Here is a 22458-nt window from a genome sequence, read left to right as displayed (position 1 = left end):
GGCAAATGAGGGCCACTCTCTAGTTGCAGCTTCTCAACGTGGTGGCTTCTCCTGCTGTGGAGCATGAGCTCCAGGGTGGGTGGGCTCAGTAGTTGTGGCCAGCAGACTCCAGAATGCAGGCTCAGTAGTTGTGGTGCAGGGGCTTAGTTTCCCCACAGAATATGAAATCTTCCTGGACCAGGGATCAAACCCATGTCCCCTGTGCTGGCAGGCAGATTTTTAACCACTGGACCACCAGGCAAGAGGTGGTGATTGCACAACACTGTGATCTAAATTGTTCATGTGAAAATGAATGATTTTATGCTGTGTCAATTTCACCTTAACAACAAAAATTACATACACTGAATTTAAAGGCATCATTTGGGCACACTCTTTACATTAATATCAGATGATCAAACAGGATTTCAGCCTGCCAGGTGGCGCTAGAAGTCCTGTTTCCCACCAGAAGTCCTGTTTGCAACTTCTGACTACTGTAAATAGTGGTGGTATGTTGAGCACCTATTTTTAGTCCTTTGGGGTATATAGGAGGAACTGCTGGGTCATGTGGTAATTCTGTGCCTCCTAGGAGAACTGCTAAACTGTTCGGTTTCATTTTTCATTCTCCTCAGAAATGTATGCATTTGTTATTTTGTTACTTTATCTCTCCTTTTAAATTATAGTCTTCCTAGTCGGACAGAGCAACTTCACTTTCACTTTTCACTTTCATGCATTGGAGAAGGAAATGGCAACTCCAGTATTCTTGCCTGGAGAATCCCAGGGCTGGGGAGCCTGGTGGGCTGCCGTCTATGGGGTCGCACAGAGTCGGACACGACTGAAGCGACTTAGCAGCAGCAGTAGCGGGTCTGAAGTGGTACCTCAGTGTGGTCTTGATTTTCATGTCCCTAATGACTAATTATGTTGAGCATCTTGGCCATTTGTATATTTTCTGTAGAGAAATGTTTATTCAAGCCCTTTGCCCTTTTTTTTTCTAAGCTCTATTTTTATTGAAGTAGTAGTAGTGAGTTAATATGAGGCAAATAGTAAAATCCAGAACTATTCCTCAGGTTTTTGTCTTTTCTAGTGCATTTTTTATTGTGGTAAAAGACATGAAATTTACCGTCTTAACAATTTTTAAGTATGCAGTTCAGTCGTGTTAAATATATTCACGTTGCTGTGAAACTATCTCCAGAACTATTTCCTCTTGCAAAACTGGAACTCTGGACTCATAAAACAGCTCCCTTTTTCCCTTTTCCTCATCCCTGGTAACCATCAGTCTTATATATCTATGAATTTGACTACTTTAGGTAATTGATACAATTAGAATCATACAGTACATGTCTTCTTGTGGCTGGTTTATTTCACTAAACATAATGTCCTCAAGGGTCATCCATGCTGTAGCATGTGACAAGATTTCCTTCCTTTTTAAGACTGAAAAATATTTCATTGTATTTATATACCACATTTTATGTATCCATCTGTCTGTTGGTGAACATTTGGATTGCTTCCACTTCTTAGCTGTTGTCAATTCTGGTATTAACATAGACATGCATATCTCTTGGAGACCCTGTTTTCAATTCTTTTGTATATATATCTAGAAGTGAGATTGCTGGATCATATGGTAATTCAATTTTAAATTTTAAGGAATGATGCTAAAGCTGAAACTCCAGTACTTTGGCCACCTCATGCGAAGAGTTGACTCATTGGAAAAGACTCTGTTGCTGGGAGGGATTGGGGGCAGGAGGAGAAGGGGACGACAGAGGATGAGATGGCTGGATGGCATCACTGACTCGATGGACATGAGTTTGAGTGAACTCCGGGAGATGGTGATGGACAGGGAGGCCTGGCGTGTTGCGATTCGTGGGGTTGCAAAGAGTCAGACACGACTGAGCGACTGAACTGAATTTCCATAGAAGTTGCACCATTTCATAATCCCACAAGGGCTCTTTTCGTATATTTGAATTGGCTTGTTTTCTTATTGAATTGTAAAATTTCTTTATATATTCTGAATGCTATACCCTTATTAGATATATAATGTCCAAATATTTTTTCCCATTTTATAGGTATCTTTCCACTTTCTTGATAAAGTCCATAGATGTACAATGGTTTTAAATTTTGATATAGTCCAGTTATCTAATTTGTCTGTTGTTGATTGTGCTCACATTCTCATATCTGAGACAAAGCCATTGCCAAATCCCAAATCCCTATATTCTTCTCCAATAACTTTATGGTTTGAGTTCTTGTATTTAGGTTGTTGATCCATTTTGAGTTAGTTTGTTAATGTGGTTTGCAGTTGGGAGCACAGCTCCATTCTTTTGCACATGGACATCCAGTTGTCCTACCACCATTTGTTGAAGAGGATATCCTTTCCCTCTTTGAATGACCTTGGCACTTATGTTGAAAATCAATTGGCCATAGATGTACAAGTTTATTTCTGGCCTCTCGAGTCTGTTCCATTGATTTATGTATCTCTCTCTTTATGCCAGCACCACACTATTTTGATGTGTAGCTTTGCAGTAGGTTTCAAAATCAGGAACTGGAGTCCTTGACTTTTTTGAGGGCTTTTTTTTAGTTCTTTGGGATCCCATATGAATTTTTTACTCCTATATGCAATGTATGCTCTTGGAATTTTGATATGGATTGCATTTAACCTATATATCAATTTGGGGAGTATTGCCATTTTTATGACATTGTCTTTCACCTTATGAACATGATATGTCTCTCTATGTATTTAGGTCATCTTTAATTTTTTTCAGTACTGTTTTGTGGTTTTCAGTATGTAAGTCTTTCCCCTGCTTGACTAAGTTTATTCCTAGATATTTTGTTCTTGTGGATAACATATGATATATATTTTATATATATATATATATTATATATATATATGCATGCATATACTATTTTTTCTAAGCCATTTGAAATTCAGAAGTATTTCACTTCTGAATACTTAAGGATATATTCTAAGAACACATAGCCTCAATATTGTTATCCCATCTAAAACTTATTATTTATATAATACATTCTACTATGCAGCCCATTTTTTAATTTTACTGATTACCCATAAATCTCTTTAGTTTTTCCCTCAAACCTATCAGCTCCAGAGCCTGGGCCCACCCATCAGCAGGTGAGTACCAGCCCCAGGATCCCCTGGGCCATGTAACCAGCAGACACTGCGTGAGATAGGGCCTAGTAGCTAATCAGACTATTGGCCAGCTCCACCTACCAACATATCCAAACAAAGGAACAAGACAAAACTCCAGAAAAAGAACTAAACAAAGTGGTAATAAGCAGTTTACCTGATAGAGAGTCCAAGGTAAAGACCATAAAGAGACTCAATGAACTTGGGAAAAGACTGGATGAACACAGTGAGAAATTTGATAGAGTAAAAATATATAAAGAAGAACCAAGCACAGCCAAATACAATAATGGAAATAAAAAATACATTAGAAAGGATCAATAATTCATACTACACAAGGCAATCTACAGACTTAATGTAGTTCCTATCAAAACGCCAAAGTCAGGGAATTCCTTGGCTATGCACTGGTTAGGACTCCATGCTCTCACTGCCTGGGGCCTAGGTTCAATCCCTGATCAGGAAACTAAGGTCCCACAATTTGGCACTGCAACCCAATTTCTTTTAAAAAGTCATTTTTCACAAAACTAAAACATACAATTCTAAATTTGTATGAAAACATAAAAGACTCCAAATGGTCAAACAATCATGAGAAAGAAGAAGAAAACTAGAGGCATCATGCTTCCTGATTTTAAAATATAATGAAGTTACAGTAATCAAAACAGTATGCTACTGGCATAGAAAGAGACATATGGATCAATGGAACAGAATAGAGAGCCTAGAAATAAACCCACACTTACATGGTCAATCTATGACAAAGGAGGCAAGAATATGAAATGGAAAAATAGTGTTGGGGAAAAAGGACAGCTACGTGCAAAAGAAACTGGACTGCTTTCTCACACCATAGACAAAAACAAACTCAAAATGAATTAAAACTTAACACAATGTTGTAAAGTAATTAGCCTCCAATTAAAATAAATAAATTAAAAAAATTTAAAAAAGATCCTACATTCTGCAATTAAGATCTGGCACAGACAAAATGAAAACCAAAACAAAATAGGAGTCATTCTTAGCAGTCCAGTCCACAGGCTAGAGTAGTTTGTCTCTTGTAACTGAACCCTGACTGAATATAACTATTTTAGCCCTTCAGTCTTTCAAGTTGTCATCTTTCAAAGCAAGTAAATTACCCAAAATTAAAGGCTTCAAGCTAACTCGTAAGGTCCACAATCTGGTAAAATTCTAGGTAAGGCAAATAACTTTATGCTGTTTCCTTTAATTTCCTGGTAAATTAATTAAGAAGGATATGGTTTTATCTGCTCTTCTTATTAAATTTATATACCATTAAAAAAATTAAGTACAAGATCTGAAACTATCAACCTCCAAGAAAAGAAAAAACAAAGGCAGTACGCTCTTTGATATTGGTCTTACCAATATTTTTTTTTGATGTGTCTATTCAGGCAAGGGAAACAAAAGTAAAAATAAATCTTGCACCAAACTAAAAAAACTTTTGCTCAGTGAAGGAAACTATCAACAAAATGGAAAGTCTGCCTATGAATGGGAGAAGATATTTGCAAACAATATATCCCATAATAGGTTCATATCCAAAATATACAAAGAACTTGTTTACTCAAAAAAAAAAAAAAAAGGATGAAAAATGGCCAGAGGACATGAATAGACATTTTTCCAGAGAAGTCATAAAAGTGGTCAACAGGCAAACGAAAAGATACTCAGCATCACTAATCACCAAGGAAATGCAAATTCCAAGAGATGATGAGATGATGAGGATGATGAGATATATCATCCATCATAAAAGGAATATTCAAAATAACATCAGCAAGATGGCTGAATACTTTCTTGCTCCTACCCCTCTCATCAAAGACAACCATTCAGCATCCATCAGGGAGAAAAGTGCCTTTGTGGCAGCTTTGGGACCCAAGTTTATTGTGAAACCTTAGTCCAGTCCCAAACCAGGGAGAGATATTTTGTGAAGGTAGTCCTGAATCCAGGGTGCTGACTTCACTGGTCACAGACTTGAAACAGTCCTCAGATACAGAGGACTAAGGTCCCACAATTTGGCACTGCAACCCAATTTCTTTTAAAAAGTCATTTTTCACAAAACTAAAACATACAATTCTAAATTTGTATGAAAACATAAAAGACTCCAAATGAGAAAGAAGAAGAAAACTAGAGGCATCATGCTCCCTGATTTTAAAATATAATGAAGTTACAGTAATCAAAACAGTATGCTACTGGCATAGAAAGAGACATATGGATCAATGGAACAGAATAGAGAGCCTAGAAATAAACCCACACTTACATGGTCAATCTATGACAAAGGAGGCAAGAATATGAAATGGAATATGAAATACAGTCCTCTGTATCTGAGGATTCGGCTACAGCACCATTTGGCTTTGGTTCTGTCACCAGCACTGTTCACTAAGGGACCCAGAAGGTGTCACGCCTATCCATGCATTTGACAACAGGCACTCAGACCTCAGTCTTGCTGTAGATTCCGAAGTGGCTTATGAACAGGGTCTAGCCAGTCTTGCCTGTGATCTGGGAATCCTTGCATATATCCCTCCTAACTCAGTCAAACTGTAGATTTTAAAATAACCTTTAACTGGGATTCAGTCCATCCTAGTCACAGTTAGCAAACAGTCCTGCTAATGGAAGGACTCAGCAGCAGATGCTCTAAACCCTAAAATGGCCCTATACTTGGTTCCAGCGCCTCTGATCATGGCTATGAAGCCGTCCAGCCCACCCAGGGAACCTGGTAGGAGACCCTCCAATCCACACCTCCAGACCTCCACACCTCCAGTAAGGTCTGCAGACCTTACTCTTGTATGTGAAACCTGAAATAACCATGGGCCTCGGTTTCACCCCTTCTCAGCCACAGTCCAGAATCAGTTGTGCCTGTCCAGGGATTCATCCAATTACCAGGTCCTCCCATGGACCTGGTAAGAACTCCAGGTACCTGCTAGTAGGCTGCTTCCTGAGGACCCAGCTGTGGAAACTGAAGCAGATCCTACCAGAATATTGAACAAAGTACTAGAGGTAGTCCCATACCAGACATACCAGATCAGACAGAATTTACACTTGCCCAAACCTCTGGTAACATCCTGCCAGCTAGGGAGTCCGCCCACCCCCACAGACCCAGCCACATCACATAACTGGTTCTCATCCAGCAAGACTGCAATTCTGAAAGTAACCCATCATCCCAGGGAACTGACAGGACCTCTCAGAGATATCTGCACCCCTATATTCATTGCAGCATTATTCACAATAGGCAAGACAGGAAAACAACCTAAGTGTCTGCTGACAGATGAATAAATAAAGAAATTTTTTCCTGATGGTCCAGGTCTTAGGACTTGGCACTCCCACTGCAGGGTCCCTGGGTTCAATCCCTGCTAGGGGAACTAATATTCTACAAAAAAAGAAAAAGAAAGAAAATTTGGTATCTGTCTATCTGTAATGGAATAGTATTCATCCATTTTTAAAAAACTGCTATTTGCAATAACAGGGACAGCTCTTGAGGGTGTTATGCTGAGGGAAATAAATCAGAAGACAAAATACTGTGTGGCCTCACTGATTTGTGGAATCTAAAAATAAAAAGAGCAGAACTCATAGAAGTAGGATTAGAATGGTGGTTGTCGGGCTGAGAGGTGGCAGAAATGGGAGCACACTGAGTGTTAATCGTCAGTGGGATACACAAGCAGAGAGATCCAGGCACTTTCAGGTACGTAGGCTTGAAGGCTGAGTGACTCAAATGTAAAAGGTGGGTTTGGAGTGGGGGGCCCGTATTAACATGCTGGGGATGCCATAACAAAATACCGCAAACGAGGTGACTGAAGAACAGAAATAAATTTTCTCACAATTCTGGGTGGAGCTAGAAATCTGAGGCCAAGGTGTCAGAGGATTGGTTTCCTCTGAGGCCTCTCCTTGGCTTGTAGCTGGCCGTGTTCTCTCTCATATCCACGTGGCCTTTCCTCTGTGTGTGTCTGGGTCCCCATCTCCTCTTCCTCTAAGGACACCAGTCATATTGAATTAGAGCCCTGCCCAATAATTTCATTTTAACTGAATTATCTCTTTAAAGACCGGATCTTCAAAATACAGTTATATTCTGAAATACTGGGGATTAGGACTTCTACGTGAGAATTTGTGGGGGACACAATCCAACTCCTAACAGGGCCCAAAGGTCAAGTCTCTTGACTATGAAGAGCCCGACTAAATGGAACACATTTTGTATTCAATAGCGACTTAGCAGCAGCAGCAGCAGCACTGAGTTAAAGTACTTCTCAAAGCACTCAGTAAAGGTATTGGGTTGGTCAAAGAGTTTGCTTGGGTTTTCCCAAAACGTCTTAGAGAAAAACCCAAGGGAACTTTTTGGCCAGCCCAATAAAATTTCCCCTAACTCACCGAGAAAATGAGTTTTTCAAGTGTGTTTAGGGAAAGAGGCATTTTCCAAAAGGAGGTGTAAACACAGAAAGGAAGAGAAGTAGTAAGGAAGGAAATGGAACTCGAGCATTTCAGTAAGCTGTCTCATATTTGGCTCAAGTCAAGCAAACAGGAAAGAAAGATCATTTAGACAAAAACTAAATTTCAAGGGCAATTTCTACTTGTAGGAAGAAACTAATTTTAAAACATGCCATGCTGTGTTTGGGAAAGGAAGCTAAATCAAAGAAATGAAGTTAGGAAAACTTCTTGCCAGTATTCCTCTAAGTATATGCAGGAGCAAGAATTACAATGGCTTTCTCACCCCTTGGGTCAGGGGCTAAGGGATGTTTTTGCAGGTTTGTGGAAAACAAGCTCTGGCATATGTTGAAATATTTGGTGGTGGGCAGGAAGGAAAGGGGATGACAAGAAAAATACTAGAATAAATCTTTTTTTTTTTTAAATCAGATTAAGTCACTATATCACAGCAATCTTCTTTTTGTCCCACCTATTTTCATTCTTTAATAGCTATGTGGCCTTGGACAACTTATGCATTTCATTCTCTCCATTCCTTAATTTCACCATCTGTAAAATAGTGGTAATACCTTCTTTATAGAGTTTGTGTCAGAGACAAATGAACTTACACTTGGAAAGAGTTAAACAGCTCTGGGAGTGAGTATGGTAGACTCTCAATGAGCGTTAGTCGTCCTCACCATCCTCACCACATCATCACCTGTCATCACCTACATCCCTCTAACTCTGCTCCTGTCACTCTCATTTCCAGAAATGTTTCCTTTCCCCTCCCTCTAAGCTGTGGTGCTCTGGGGAGGCTTTCCCTGAGGGTTCCAGCCTAGGCTGATCTTGCTACGAGGAGGAGATGGCAGGCTGAACTTGGTGCTGAGATGCTGTATTAATTCAGTTGGTGGACAGCCTTGAGGCATTACTGAGAACACACCTTCTGGACTCAACAAATTCACATGGCAATTTCATAAAAAATTGGCACTGAGGTTCCAGCAGTTTCTTCCATGAGTGGAAGTTGAGAGTGGGATTTAATCTAGTCGAAGTCGTCATCCAGTAGGAAACCACACAGATCCTAGAAGCACCAGAGAGAGAGGGCGGGGAGAGCTGTGGCTCAGATATAGCCTGGGTCCAATCCCATCCACTTCCTGTTCCTCACTGATTGGCCCGAAAGGTCGCCATGACGAAAATTCATGAGCTGTTTGTAGTTCGTTGGTATCTGCAAGGAGATACCCGAATTATTCTCTGAAATTATTACTATAAATCCTGTCAAAGGTTTCTTCAAAATGCATACCCTAAAATACATTCGTAATGTCTTCATATGGAGAGAAATCCCAGCCCTTGTGATGGGTCCACTCACTTTGGGAATTGTCAGATATTTCTAGGATTAAATTTCTTTACATTTTCACACTTCAGAGGAGGGTCAAGTGTCCTCTAACTTACCATTTGTTCCCCAGGCTGCACAGCTAATTAGAAAGAAGAAAAATCTGTGGCTCTTCTTGGTGTCTAGCTTGTAACCTTCCTGGTAATGACTGTCTCTATCTACAGAAGATACTGAATTTTACATTCTTGCCTCCAACTATTATAACGATTAGAGAATTTAGTAAAAAAAAAAAAAAAAAGATCTTCTCGGCCCCAATCTTCTTCACTTTAAAGCCCTTGACCTCTTACCTGGACCTCTCTTTTTCAGTAGACAGTGTTTCTTCCCATTTCTTGCAGAGGTATGAATTGCTTTGGGGCTTCCCAGGTGGCCCAGTGGTAAAGAATCCACCTGCCAATGCAGGAGCTCTAGGAGACAATGGTTTGATCCCTGGGCGGGACGATTGCCTGGAGAAGGGAATGGCAAATCGCTCTAGTATTCTTGCCTGGGAAATCCCATGGACAGAGGAGCCTGGTGGGGTGCAGTCTATGGGGTCACAGAGGGTTGGACACGACTTAGTGATTAAACAACAATGAATTGCTTCAATCTTCTCTCACCCTCCACATGTGTCCAGGTGTTCATATACAGCCTCCATATTCCCCTCTTTCTTTGCATAGAGTTCTGTTAGGACACTTGGTTTTAAGTCACAGAAATCCTATCAAACTAGCTGAAGCAAAAATGTGACTTCACTATGAGGGTTCCAGTTTATCTTCGGAACATTTCTGTGTGGCTAGATCTCTGAGCAGAGCTCAAACCAGGGACTTGTTTTCCACCAAGACTGTCTCTTGTCTATACAATTCTCTTTGGAACTGCTTCATTATTCTCTTATGCTGGGTACCAGTTCTGCCTACGTCTCCATCCATTGGAACAAGTTACCAATAGTGCCTCAGTTCAAATCTCCATTCCATTAGACAGCTAGATGAAACTGGAAGAGCTCAGTTCTGCTTCCAGATTCCCATGGGTGCATTCTGATTAGTCAGCCTGAGCCAAGTCAATGAACTCTAGCCATGGAGTTGGGTCACAGGGTGTTACCACGGCTGTTCCTATGGTAGCCAGCTGAATGGCGGTGGGGGCAGGGGAAGGTGGGAGGTGGGCAGGAGAAGGTCCCAGAAAAGGAGAGGATTCTGGGACAAAACAATATGTCTACTCCATGGTGTCCCTTCTCTCCAGGCAAATTATATTTCACTTCTTTGCATCTCCTTCATCTCTTTTACATTTTCAATCTGTTTTTCTATCTGGGCATTAAAATTTGCTCAAGGCCCTCCTCTACTAGAAGACCATCCCATAACTCTTCTTCAAGCTCCTGCCCAATCGTGTACCTTTTTTTTTTTCCCACCGAATAAATTTCATTTGCCCTTTGCTCACATTTTACCCCAACCTGGTCTCCTCCCACCTCCATTTCCTCAAGGAGTTTCTTGGTGTTCGAAAGGCTGAAGACAAGGCAGAATGAAGGCAGCGTGAAACGTATAGGCCACGGTGAGCAGGTGTGATATCTCTGACGTGCCGGAGACCCCTCCCGACCCATCTCAGTAGCCACAGAGCCCAGCCCCAAGGGCCCCTGGACTGTGAGGCGTGGTACTAACCAGTCCCTGACCTTTTGAGCTTCCTGGTTCCAAGGAGTCTTTGGCCACAGCTCCGCCTGGACCCCACCCCGGCTGCTGATAGTAGGTTTGTTTATCAAAGCCTCCTTTGGTGAAAGGACCTTCTCACACCGAGGCCTGGGGGTGGGGAGGTGCCTTTCAGGCCCTTTGCCATTCACTTCCTCAGGTGAGAATAACTTCCCTGCCAGGCCTGTGTCCCTTAGAATGAAGGAGAAGGTAACAACCACGGGTTGGACCGGAACTGCTACTTTCAGGGTACTTCCTGGTGAAGATGGAGCCCCCAGAACTTGTTCCCCAACCTGCCTTTCTGGTGCTCTGCGGTATATAGGTGCTTATGGAGACATCCTATTTAACGGAGCCCTTTGCTGCTGTAATTTTTTTTTTTTTAACTCTTTACTATGGTAAATTTTAAACACATCGAAAGTAGAGAGACTAGTTTTACAGGTCTACCACCCAGGTTCAACCACTAAGGTTCAACAATAAACCATTTTAAAGCCAATGTCGTTCCCTCTATACGATCAAACCAACACCCTTTCCCCAAATCTCAAAGCAAATCTCAGAAATGTTTTATCTGTAAATATTTCAGTATGTATCTCTAAACAATCATGTCCCTTTTTGGGGGTTTATTTTTTATTTTGGCATGGTTTATTAAGGTATAACTTATTAATACATGCAGTAAAATTTTCCTTTCTTAGGTACAGTTCTGAGGTTTTAGAAACTCAGTCAGATAACCACACACCCAGGAAATGGAATAGTTCCATTACTCCTCAAAATTTCCCTGTGCCTTTTTGAAGCCAACTCCGACTCCCATCCTCAAGTAACCACGAGTATGTGCTAAGTCGCTTCAGTCATGTCCGACTTTGTGCGACCCTGTAGACTGCAGCCCCCCAGGCTCCTCTGTCCATGGAATTCTCCAGGCAAGAATACTGGAGTGGGTTGCCATGCCCTCCTCCAGGGAATCTTCCCAACACAGGGCTCAAATCTGAGTCTTTTATGTCTCCTGCATTGGCAGGCAGGTTTTTTACCACTAGTGCCACCTGGGAAGCCCATTTTAATTCCTTGAAAGTGAAAGTGAAGTTGCTCAGTTGTGTCCGACTCTTTGCAACCCCATGGAGGGTAGCCTACCAGGCTCTCCAATCCATGGGATTTTCCAGGCAAGAATACTGGAGTGGGCTGCCATTTCCTTCTCCAGGGGCTCTTCCCAACCCAGGAATCGAACCCGGGTCTCCTGCATTGCAGACAGACGCTTTACCGTCTGAGCCACTAGGGAAGCCCTTTAATTCCTTAGTTTTGCCTTTTCTAGAATGTCATAAAAATGGAATCATAAAGTATGTACCCTCTTGAAGAATCACCTTTTAAAATGTAATCATCGTCACTACACCTCTCCAGTCAGCAATAATTCCCCCATAGCAAATATCCAGTGTTCACATTTCTGCACTTGCTCTAAAAAACATTTGCTTATACCCTGATTAAGGATCTAAACAAAGAATTGCTATTGGTTGTTACACCTCTAGAGAAAATCTAGAAATTTCCTCCTCATTTTTTGTTTTAAGAAATGAGGTTGTCATGAAGGGTTTCCCTTAATCTGGATTTATTTTATTTTTTAATATTTATTTTTATTTATTTATTTGGCTGTGCTGGGTCTTAGCTGCAGCATGCAGGGTTGTGGCATGTGGTATCTAGCTCCCTGACTAGGGATCGAACCTGGGTCCCCTGCATCAGGCATGTGGTGTCTTAGCCACTAGATCACCAGGGAGTCCTAATTTGGAATTTATTGACTGCATCTGCATGTTATCCTTGCTTCCATTCCCAGAGCCCTGCTTCTAAAATCTGGTGAACAGACCAGCAGCACTGGCATCACCTGGGAGTTTGTTAGAAATGCAGAATCTTGGACCCCAGTCAACCCCACCTGGGTTTCCCAGGTGGCACTAGTGATAAAGAGTCTGCCTGCCAATGCAGGAGACGCAAGAGACCCAGCTTGTCTTTCTGGGTTGGGAAGATTACCTGGAGTAGGAAATGGCAACTCACTCCAGTATTCTTGCCTGGAAAATTCCATGGGCAGAGGAACCAGGCGGGCTATAGTCCAGGGGCCACACAGAGTCAGAAACGACTGAGCACACACACAAGAACTATAGAATCAGAATTTGCATTTTTAACATTTTTAACAAGATCTCCAGGTGATTCACCTCCCGTGAATGGTAGTTTTGATCTAGTTTAGGTTCACTGCTTTGGGGGGACAAGGCTGCTTTGTAGGTGATGTTGCATCCTTGATTTTTTCTCAACCCAACACATCTGCTCCGGTCTGTCAGGACTTGTGCCTCTTGTTACTCAGGCCTCTGAGAAATGCAGCCATGCCCAAGGATCTGCCCTCTGCCTGCCTCCATTCTCTTTCTCTCCTGAGACCCAGTGAGCTCACTTACCCACAGTGAGCTCATTTACCCCAGGGCTCAGATGTCACCTTTAAAGTCACAATCCACAAATCTTTCTGATCCTGACCTGTCCTTGGTCTCCTAATTTACCTTTCTGGTTACTGAAAGAACATGTCTCCCCAAATATTCAGCCTGCCCTTTAATTTAATACAAAGCCTAAATCACTATTTTCTATCTTATCTTCCCTTTCAAGTTAGTAACCCAGTCACTTAATTTTAATTGCTCAGGCTACACTGTTTGAAGTTCTCTTCCATTTTTTTCCTCCACTCTTTTATGTTGTACCTCTAATCAGCAATTAAGCTTTATTCTCCTGTATTTGTCAGCCACCATTAGGTTATGCTGGGGTAAGAAACAATTCCCCCCAGTTTTCATGGTTGACAGCACGAAGTTATATTATGAGTGGATTGTGGACCGACTCCCACTCTGGGCTCTCTATTTGTCTTCTTCATTCTGGGATCCAGGCTGAAGACGCCATCCCAAAACAGGGTTTGGGAAAGGGAAATGAGGAATGGCAGAACTAGAAATCACTTTCAAATCCTCTGCTCAGTCATGGACAAATCAATTCCGTGCACATTTCATTTGCCACAGCCATTGGCAAACTCAAGTCCCACATCCGTGGGTTGGGAAAGTGTGTCGAGTATCTGGAATCAGTAGTGCAACCTATCACAACTCCTATTTTCTATGTCTGCTGCATTCCTTATTTCAATTCCTTTTACCCCTGCCTCAACCTTCACTTCTTGCAGCTTAGGATTCACTTCCTCAGGGAAGCCTTTTCCCTGGTACTCTCAGACAAGATCACATCACCTGCTCTTTGTAGTCGTGGGACTTGTACTCTCTCATAGCATGCAGCATAACTGTAATGAACTATTTATGCAATATTTAATCTCTGGCTTTCCTCCTAGACTGCAAGCTCCATGAAGGCAGACACAACTTCTGCTTTGCTCACCATTTGATCCTTGGCCTCTGGAAAACTGTCTAGGGCACATAGCATATTCAGTAATTCTGTAAATGATGCAAAAGAATAAATGCATTTCTTAATCATGCCCATATTGGGCACCTGGCTTATTGGCAGACTTTATCAATAGTTTCTGATGTCTATTTTATTCTTCATCCATCAAGTTTTCCTTCCTAAAGACCTACTCTTTTCACATCATCTATCAGTCTTTTAATTCAGTCTCCTGTGACTTTTCCTGCTGGAACTGTATTGAAGTTTCCTGAATGATTATGCTGTCTTGGACCCTCATCCTTTTGCACATATTATTTCTTCTAAAGAACTCCCCGTCCTCAGTGCTCTGCCTGGTAAAATACTGTATACCTTGTACATCTTAGTTTGGAGGCTGCCTCCTCTGCTGTGCCTTCTTGGTCTCAGTGCAGACTTGGGCCCCTTTGCATCCACATTCTGTGTCTGAACCTCCATTATAGCAACCTCCATTATAGCAACTGTATTCTAATGGTTTGTGGCTTCTACTAGACTAAGCTCGATGAAGCCAAGAGTGATATTTTCATCTTGTAATTACCGAACACTTACTATAGAGCCTGGCATGAAACAGGTGCTCAAAATTGCTGCTATCCTGTTGCAAGCTATAGTTATTTAACAAAGGAACAGTTTCTCTATCCGGAAAGCAGTGGTCAAAACACATGTTAACAACTTCCATGCACTTCAGGCATGGGCAAAGCCTCAGATTTTCAATTAGAATCAATTTACTTTTATTATACATCCAGTCCTAACATTGTTTGTGTTTTTCCAGGGCAGATTAGAGAAGAAGAGAGGCCTGGTGACAACTGCAGGGAGTGCCCTCTGATGACTGTCAGTAAATAATCCAAGAGCACCCACGGCAGCAAAGGTAGCCACCTTCTTTGAGTGGTTGCACCAGTGTTTCCCTGGTGACGTCTTGCTTTCTGCAGCCCTCCCCCATGGCCTTCTGAGCCTGGAGACTGTCTTAGATAAAAAACAAAAACTTGTGGCTTTTTTTCTTTCTCTCCTAGCTGGAGAAGGGACCAGACTCTGAGCCCTAGTTTCCTGTTGATGAGCCTGATGAAAGAATGACTTCCTTCACTGGATTCTTTTTTTCTTCCTCTTTTCCTTGGTAGCAGCAGCAGCTGCAGTTTTGGCTTGGATTTGTTTTTTCTTTTTTTTTCAGGAAAGCTAAGTATATAGTCCATCTAGTCAAGGCTATGGTTTTTCCTGTGGTCATGTATGGATGTGAGAGTTGGACTGTGAAGAAAGCTGAGCGCTGAAGAATTGATGCTTTTGAACTGTGGTGTTGGAGAAGACTCTTGAGAGTCCCTTGGACTGCAAGGAGATCCAACCAGTCCATCCTAAAGGAGACCATTCCTGGGTGTTCATTGGAAGGACTGATGCTGAGGCTGAAACTCCAATACTTTGGCCACCTAATGCAAAGAGTTGACTCATTGGAAAAGACCCTGATGCTGGGAGGGATTGGAGGCAGGAGAAGAAGGGGATGACAGAGGATGAGATGGCTGGATGGCATCACTGACTCGATGGACATGAGTTTGGGTGAACTCTGGGAGTTGGTGATGGACAGGGAGGCCTGGCATGCTGCGATTCATAGGGTCGAAAAGAGTCGGACACGACTGAGCGACTGAACTGAAGTATATAGTCCAGAGTGAATTTTTTATCGCTACCATGAGTGCTTTGACTAAAACGGTGATTCTCAAACTTGAATGTGGGTCAAAATCACCTGGAGAGCTTGTTGAGCTGGAGGTTCTTGGACTCCATCCTCAGAGTTTCTGATTCAATAGGTCTGGGCTGTGGACCTAGAAATTTGCATTTCTAACAAATTCCTAGGTGGTGCTGGTGCTACTGGTCTCATACCTTGAGAATCACTGGTCTAAACAACAAGCCTCAATCATGACCAATGATAAAAAACTCTGGCCAAACAGCAAAATGCAGAAAATTTCATCTTTGATCATGTACTTCTTGCTTCATTTACAAAAGTGTTTGCCCTTTTTTTTTTGCTCCAAGGGCAGACTTTGTTACTTGATGATTTATTTCCACTTGTGGGACCAGCTGAACTGGATATTTATCGTCAGATATTTACTTAGACCAAAAATAAATAGTTATAAATTCTGTAAAAATAGATGCTGGCATCCTGATTTCCTTGCAAGGGTGGTTCTCCAAAACCTGCTCTCTCCTAGATCTCTATCACTGACTCTTATTTAAACCAAAAGTACCAGCAGCAAACTTAGCATCAGAATTCAGCTGTGCTCTCTTCTCTGCTGTCACACCCTGTATTCCCCACCTTATTCCCAGTCTTCCCAAGCTCTCTTTACTCCAGATATCAGATTTTGTATTAAACTATTAATGGCAGTTTCTAAGGCAACATTCTATTAATATGTCTGCTTCAAAATCAACTACTTAATGACAGGTCATGGTGTTAAGTGACTAAGGTTATATCCATTGAAAAAATGTTAGCAATGGACAGCTTGGATGAAAACATCAGAAAAATGTTAAAACACTTCCAAAAAGGCCAACACAGGCGTATTTGGAGTAATGTAACTTGCATCCTTCATGCTGGTCACCAATGGCTTTTGGCCTGAGCACTGTCATTCTGTGCAGTTGTAATTAGGCAGAACCTAAGGGGTCAGCTTTGATTTTGAAACAGAACTGTCATCCACAATAAGATTTCCTGTGTAGGAAGAAAATTCCCCATCATTCTCTTAGCAGGACTTGGAGAGAAGAATGAATAATATCCAGCAAATTCCAAATTTCACTGGTACTAAAACATTGTTCTGCACTGTAATATTGCTGAATTTTAGGTACATCTTACAATGAATGGGATTTTATAATCATGGTCGGCCAGGTGACAGAGGAGATGGTTTGTCACTGCCTGAACACACACAAACTCAGTGGTTTTTCCTGGTGGGATGACTTGGGGACTGTAATCTCCATGTTTCCGTCAACAAATGGTACACGGACAATTTGGAAAAGAAACATGCTTCCCGTTGTCTGAAAACCTTCTATTGACACCTTCAGGTAAGATCAAGAATATGCCAGCTTTCAAAGGTGTACACGAGATATTCAAGGCTGGAAAGCACACAGTAGTGAAGTACTGTTAAAATTGCTGTATCATCAGGACTTGGTAATTAAGGACACTGGCAGTTTTGAGTCAAAAAATGATTCAGAGGAATAGAGATTCTGTGTGTGAAGAAACTACAGGAATTCCTTAATGAATTTCTTCTGCTTTTATTTTTCTTTTTATTGTGGGCTCAAGGATGATGTATAATGATATATGTCTAAGTCTAAAAGCTCTCATTCAATAAATATTTCAAACTAAATGATAAAAAATCTTTTACAAATGGTTTAATTGGGGATATCTTTCTTTTTAATAGCAGCTCTTAACCTTTTTGATCTGAAGACTCCTATAATACTAAAAACTTAAGGAATATAAAGAACTTTTGTTTAATAATATCTACCAATATTTACCATATTAGAAATTTACAGAGTCTTATTTTTTATTGCAGTATAGTTGATTTACAGTGTTGTTTAGTTGCAGGTGTATAGCAAAGTTATTCAGAGATATATATATATACACATACTTTTTCAGATTCTTTTTCCTTATAGATTATTATAAAATATTGAGTTTAGCTCCCTGTGCTATACAGTAGGTCTTTGTTCGTTATTTTTTTTTTTGTATATAGTAGTGTTTATATCGGAGAAGGCAATGGCACCCCACTCCAGTACTCTTGCCTGGCAAATCCCATGGACAGAGGAGCCTGGTAGGCTGCAGTCCATGGGGTCGATAAGAGTTGGACACGACTGAGCGACTTCCCTTTCACTTTTCACTTTCATGCATTGGAGAAGGAAATGGCAACCCACTCCAGTGTTTTTGCCTGGAGAATCCCAGGGACAGTGGAGCCTGGTGGGCTGCCGTCTATGGGGTCACACAGAGTCGGACACGACTGAAGTGACTTAGCAGCAGCAGTGTTTATATGTTAATCTCAAACTCCTAATTTATCCCTTTCTCCACTTCCCTGTTTGGTAAACATAGGTTTATTTTCTATGTCTGTAAGTCTATTTCTGTTTTGTAAATAAATTTACTTGTATCATTTTTCTTAAATTCCACATGTAAGTGATGTCATATGACATTTGTTTTTCCCTATTTGGTTTACTTCACTTACTATGATAATCTCTAGATCTGTCCGTGTTGCTACAAATAGGAGTATTTAATTCTTTTTATGGCTGATTAATAGTCCATTGTTCCTGTATATATGCCCCACACCTTCTTTAGTCATTCATCTGTCAATGGACATTTAGTTTGCTTCCATGTCTTGCTGCTATGGAAAGAGGGCACATGTACCTTTTATAGTTTTTTCTGGATATATGCTGAGGAATGGGATTATTGGGTTAAATGGGTGTTTTATTTTTCAGGACACAGTGGAACTGGCTGTTTAGGAAGAGGACAGGATAGGAGTTGGGACAAAGTTGAAAGAGAAGTGTGGTCTGGCTCCCAGGGGTGAAAGCTGGGTTTCCTGGAGTATAGGAGAGGAGTTGGGGCCTGCAGTTTCTGCCAGTGATGGAGGTCTGGAACGATAAACAAATGGCTGTGCAGGAACCTGTAGAAGATGGACACTGGGGGCATAAGGCCCTGGAGCCCTAGCCAGGGTCCAAGTGGAGAGTCAAGTCAGAGAGAGGTAAGGCCCTGGGGAGGTGCTGGCCTTCAGGGTACCATGTAGGCTGGAGCAAGGAGAGCCTAGTGACAGTCACCTGACAAGGGCCTCTTCTGCCACTGCTATCTTGAGCTGAATTTCTGGAGCTGCCCAAGGAAGAAGGATGAGAGCCATGACCAACCAAAACTATTTCTCCAGATATCGGTGGGACTAGATTAGCTTTGATGTAGAAACTACATGATCTCAGGTGACCCGGGCCTGCAGAGGCTTGAAGCAGGATTTCCGCTTCTGGCCAGAGATTGAAGTCAGGCCTCGACAGTGAGAGTGCTGAGTCCTAGCCACTAGACCACCAGGGACCAGTGGTCAGTGACAAGGCCCTGGCCTGTCAGCTGTGTAGAAATGAATTTCCATATAGATACAGAGAGAAGCGAAACAAGTAAAGTGTTTTATTAGGAGGAAAAGATTACACGTGTAGGATAGGCACACAGGCAGGTTCAGAGAGTGAGAGAGAGAGTCGTATCCTCGCAGTAGCTTGAATCACTTTTATGGGGCATTTCTTTTGGGTTTCCTTTAGCCAGTCATCTTGCTTTGCCAGGTTCAGCGTCTGTATTTGGTGTATCTTAGGGTTCTCCCATGTGTGTGCATGCATCTCTTGGCCAAGATGTATTCTAGCAAAGAAGACCATGGGTATCAACATCACTTACTATGGGGTGGCACCCCCTCCCTTTTTTTACCTCCAGGGAACCTTTCTGAGCAGGTCTAGTCAGAAAGGTCCTCTTGACTTTTCGAATGAGGGGATCTCCTCTGGGAGCACGAAGTGACACATGAAAACTCTTCAACAAGTGCCTGGTACATGCTGCTGCTGCTACTGCTAAGTCACTTCAGTTGTGTCCTACTCTGGGTGACCCTATGGACAGCAGCCCACCAGGCTCTTCCATCCACAGGATTCTCTAGGCAAGAATACTGGAGTGGGTTGCCATTTCCTTCTCCAGCCTGGTACATAGTAAGTGCAATATATGCGTCATCATCTCTTGTACCTAGGGTGTTCTGGAGGTGCCATACCTGTCACACTGCATCCTTTGGGGGTTCAGATAGCTGAAGTTTGACCCGATGGGTAATAGAAGACTTTATTCTAGCACTGGAGTCCAAGGGGCGGAGGGCAGGAAAGTATTCAAAATTGCAGCAGCAACAGGGTTTGGGTGGCAGAGGCTGCGTGGGAGAGTCCTTGGTCCCCTACTCCAGTCCCCAAGGTCTTCCTGCCCCGGCCCACCGCACCAAGCAATCCCTTACTGACTTCGGAGGGACTGAGGGCTTTTCTCCGCCGTGAGAGTGGGTGTCCCACATATCACACAGGCAAGTCTGAGCAAACTTCCCCAAGATTCCGTGGGGGTCCGGTCCCCCTGGGTTTCCTCCTTAATTTTAAGTTTTGCCAGGGCGAGTTCTGTCACAACTCGCTTAACAAGGGTAGGGGGCGCCTGCAAGTCTGAGCCGGAAGGTGGGCGGGGGCAGGCCTGTCAAAGCCTTTGCCACCTGCTGGGAACAGGCGTATTTAGAAGCGGGTGCAGGGGGCCGATCCCGCCTCCCCTCGTGCCCCCGTCCCCCGCACATCCCGCCTCTGGGGTGGGCGTGGCCGGCCCTGGGTCCTGCAGGCTGCCCCAGGGGGCGGAGCCTAGGGAGGGGTCCGAGAGCCAGTCACGTCCTACAGGACAGAGCGGAGCCCCGAGAGGCCGGCCCAGGAGGCGCCACATCCGGCGGCTGTCCCGTGGTACATAAAGCCGCGGCCGCCGCTGCCACCACCACCACCGTTGGTTTCCAGCAGCAGCTCTGGCCTCGTCTCGGCTGCGGGAGCCTCTGCTCCAATGCCCCAGAGTGGCCATGAGCGCCCCGCACTGGTGGGACCAGCTGCGGGCTGGCAGCTCGGAGGTGGACTGGTGCGAGGACAACTACACCATCGTGCCTGCCATCGCCGAGTTCTACAACACGGTGCGGGGCACGGGAGCGGGGATGGCACGGGCTGGCGGGAGGGGGCTGTCCCCCAGCGCAGCCGCCGTACCTGGAGCCAGGACCCTGGTCGACGCGTGCATTTGGGGCGTTTTCGCTCCGCGGCCAAAGTCGACCCACGCCCCCTCCCCTGCGCGCCTTCCAGTTCTCCATCTGTCCTCTTCTCCAGTCTCTGTCCCTGACATCTGGGCCATCCTCCTCCTCTGGTCATTTCTTTCTGATGGCTCTATTGTCCTGTTTGGTCCCCACCCGTCCCGGAGCTGGTGCTCCGTGTCAGCCCATTCTTCCAGTTTGGGTCAGTTGGGAGCGGTGAAACCGCGGGGACTACTCCCTTCCTCCCTTAGGATCTCTGTGGTGTGACGCACTTGGGTTGCATTGTGCGGTTTTTACCCCGAGTACCTGCTCTAGGAGTCGGGGAAAAGGGGTGACCTCCAGGCAGGTCTGTGGGGCGGGGGCCACTCCGAAGGTTGGCGCTGCCCGCCCCCGCCCCGCCAAGTACATCAATAATAAGTCGAGTTACCTGGGGCCAGAATTAATCAAGTTAATTACTAGGAGTTCTTGCCTTTAGTACTGAGCCTCACACTAGCCCCTAGATCAGTTTCCCTAGGCCTGTGCTCTGTGCAGTTACTAAGCCAGAGAAGTGAAAGGGAAATTTGGCAGTGATGTGTGTGTGTGTGTGTGTGTGTGTGTGTGTGTGTGTGTGTGTATGCTTTCTGGACTTGCCTGGGTCTGTAGCTGTGGTCAAGAGGAAACTGTCCCATTGCAGAATCTTGTGTGCTCTTAGTTTTTCGTGGGAGGGAAAACCTGCAGTTGTGTGTGTGTGTGCTCAGTTGTGTCCGACTTTCTGTGACCCACATGGACTGTAGCTCGCCAGGCTCCTCTGTCCATGGAATTTTCCCGGCAAGAACACCAGAGTGGGTCATTTCCTTGACTCAGGGATTGAAACCGTGTCTCTTGCGTCTCCTACGCTGGCAGACGGATTCTTTACCACTGTGCCACCTGGGAAGCCCAGGCCTGCAGTTGGGAAGGAAATGTCTATTCTTTTTGCTAAGTCCAAATATGGTTCCAAATGTGAGACTTGGTGTGGCCATTTCTGCAGCTTATCTTTTCACTGCTGTAATATGGAAAACAGCAACTCCTGGTATGTGAGTCACTGTGAATTTTGACTTTCTTCCTTAGGATTTTCCCCTTTGATTTGCTGGAGAAAATGTCCTGGGCTTGAGTCAATGCTTATTGCCTGGAGGGATCTCCATGAGCTTGTCCCCATCCTTCTATTCTCTGTTGAGGAAACTGACTCTGGAGAGGGGAGCGGCCCTGTGGTCATTTCTGGCAGAGCTGGGACCATGATCCAGAGCCTGCACTCTCCCTCCCTTCAGTGCTGAATTCCTGGGCTGCCCTCCCAGCAAACATTCCTTTTTTTTTTTTTTTTTTAAATGACTGGGTTAATTCTGCAAGGAAACCTGGTCCTCTGCTGCCCCTAGAAGCTGTGACACATGAGGTCATCAGAGGTGGCCACCCTCCACCTATTGTACAACCTGTTTTAGAGCGTGCAGTCAGGTGTGGACAGTTGCCCACAGAGGATGCACTGGGGCAGGGCTGGGTGCTTTCAAAGGCAGTAGGTCAGTTTTTCCATTTGTAAGTGGAGAGTACTACTGAGGATTTCACCAAAGTTAGAGAAGAAATGACAGCCTGGGGACAGATTCTCACGTACCCAGCAAGGTAATTATCTGTGGTGTCTGAGGCCAGTAGAGTCAGGTCTAGTTATTTGGCCAAAAAAGTTAGTGTGTAGCTGCTTCGAGTCAACCCCAGGGTGCTGGATGAGGAGGAGAGCTTATTTTTGTCTTTACTTTTAATCTGGTTTCATTGGAGCTGTTACGCAGT

General features: G+C 43.6%; 1 protein-coding gene and 2 long non-coding RNA genes across 5 annotated transcripts in view; 2 read left to right on the top strand and 1 right to left on the bottom strand.

Annotated features, from left to right (window-relative positions):
• Nucleotides 1-9990: 9990 nt before the first annotated feature.
• LOC112447791 (uncharacterized) lies at nucleotides 9991-17267 on the top strand. The gene is made up of 2 exons (XR_003036011.2): nucleotides 9991-14789; nucleotides 14932-17267. It is a non-coding gene; the product is annotated as an uncharacterized lncRNA (long non-coding RNA).
• A 1733-nt stretch (nucleotides 17268-19000) lies between these two features.
• LOC112447790 (uncharacterized) lies at nucleotides 19001-20959 on the bottom strand. The gene is made up of 2 exons (XR_003036007.2): nucleotides 20630-20959; nucleotides 19001-19244 (listed from the first exon to the last, which is right to left on the bottom strand). It is a non-coding gene; the product is annotated as an uncharacterized lncRNA (long non-coding RNA).
• The window catches only part of ACER2 (alkaline ceramidase 2), a 27830-nt gene continuing 24852 nt past the window's right edge, over nucleotides 19481-22458 (top strand). Inside the window, exon 1 of one of the 3 annotated variants that reach the window (XM_010807774.4) lies at nucleotides 19481-20559. In XM_010807774.4, coding sequence (XP_010806076.1) covers nucleotides 20452-20559 — 108 coding nt within the window. In that variant the 5' untranslated portion in view covers nucleotides 19481-20451. The remainder of the gene's footprint in view (nucleotides 20560-22458) is intronic. The other 2 variants (XM_010807776.4, NM_001192775.1) reach the window with 2 other exon arrangements.

The sequence above is a fragment of the Bos taurus genome, chromosome 8 (assembly GCF_002263795.3).
Source record: "Bos taurus isolate L1 Dominette 01449 registration number 42190680 breed Hereford chromosome 8, ARS-UCD2.0, whole genome shotgun sequence".
Classification (NCBI taxonomy): Eukaryota; Metazoa; Chordata; class Mammalia; order Artiodactyla; family Bovidae; genus Bos; species Bos taurus.
The sequence above is the reverse complement of the archived record's forward strand: the minus strand, read 5'-3'. Positions and strand labels throughout refer to the sequence as shown.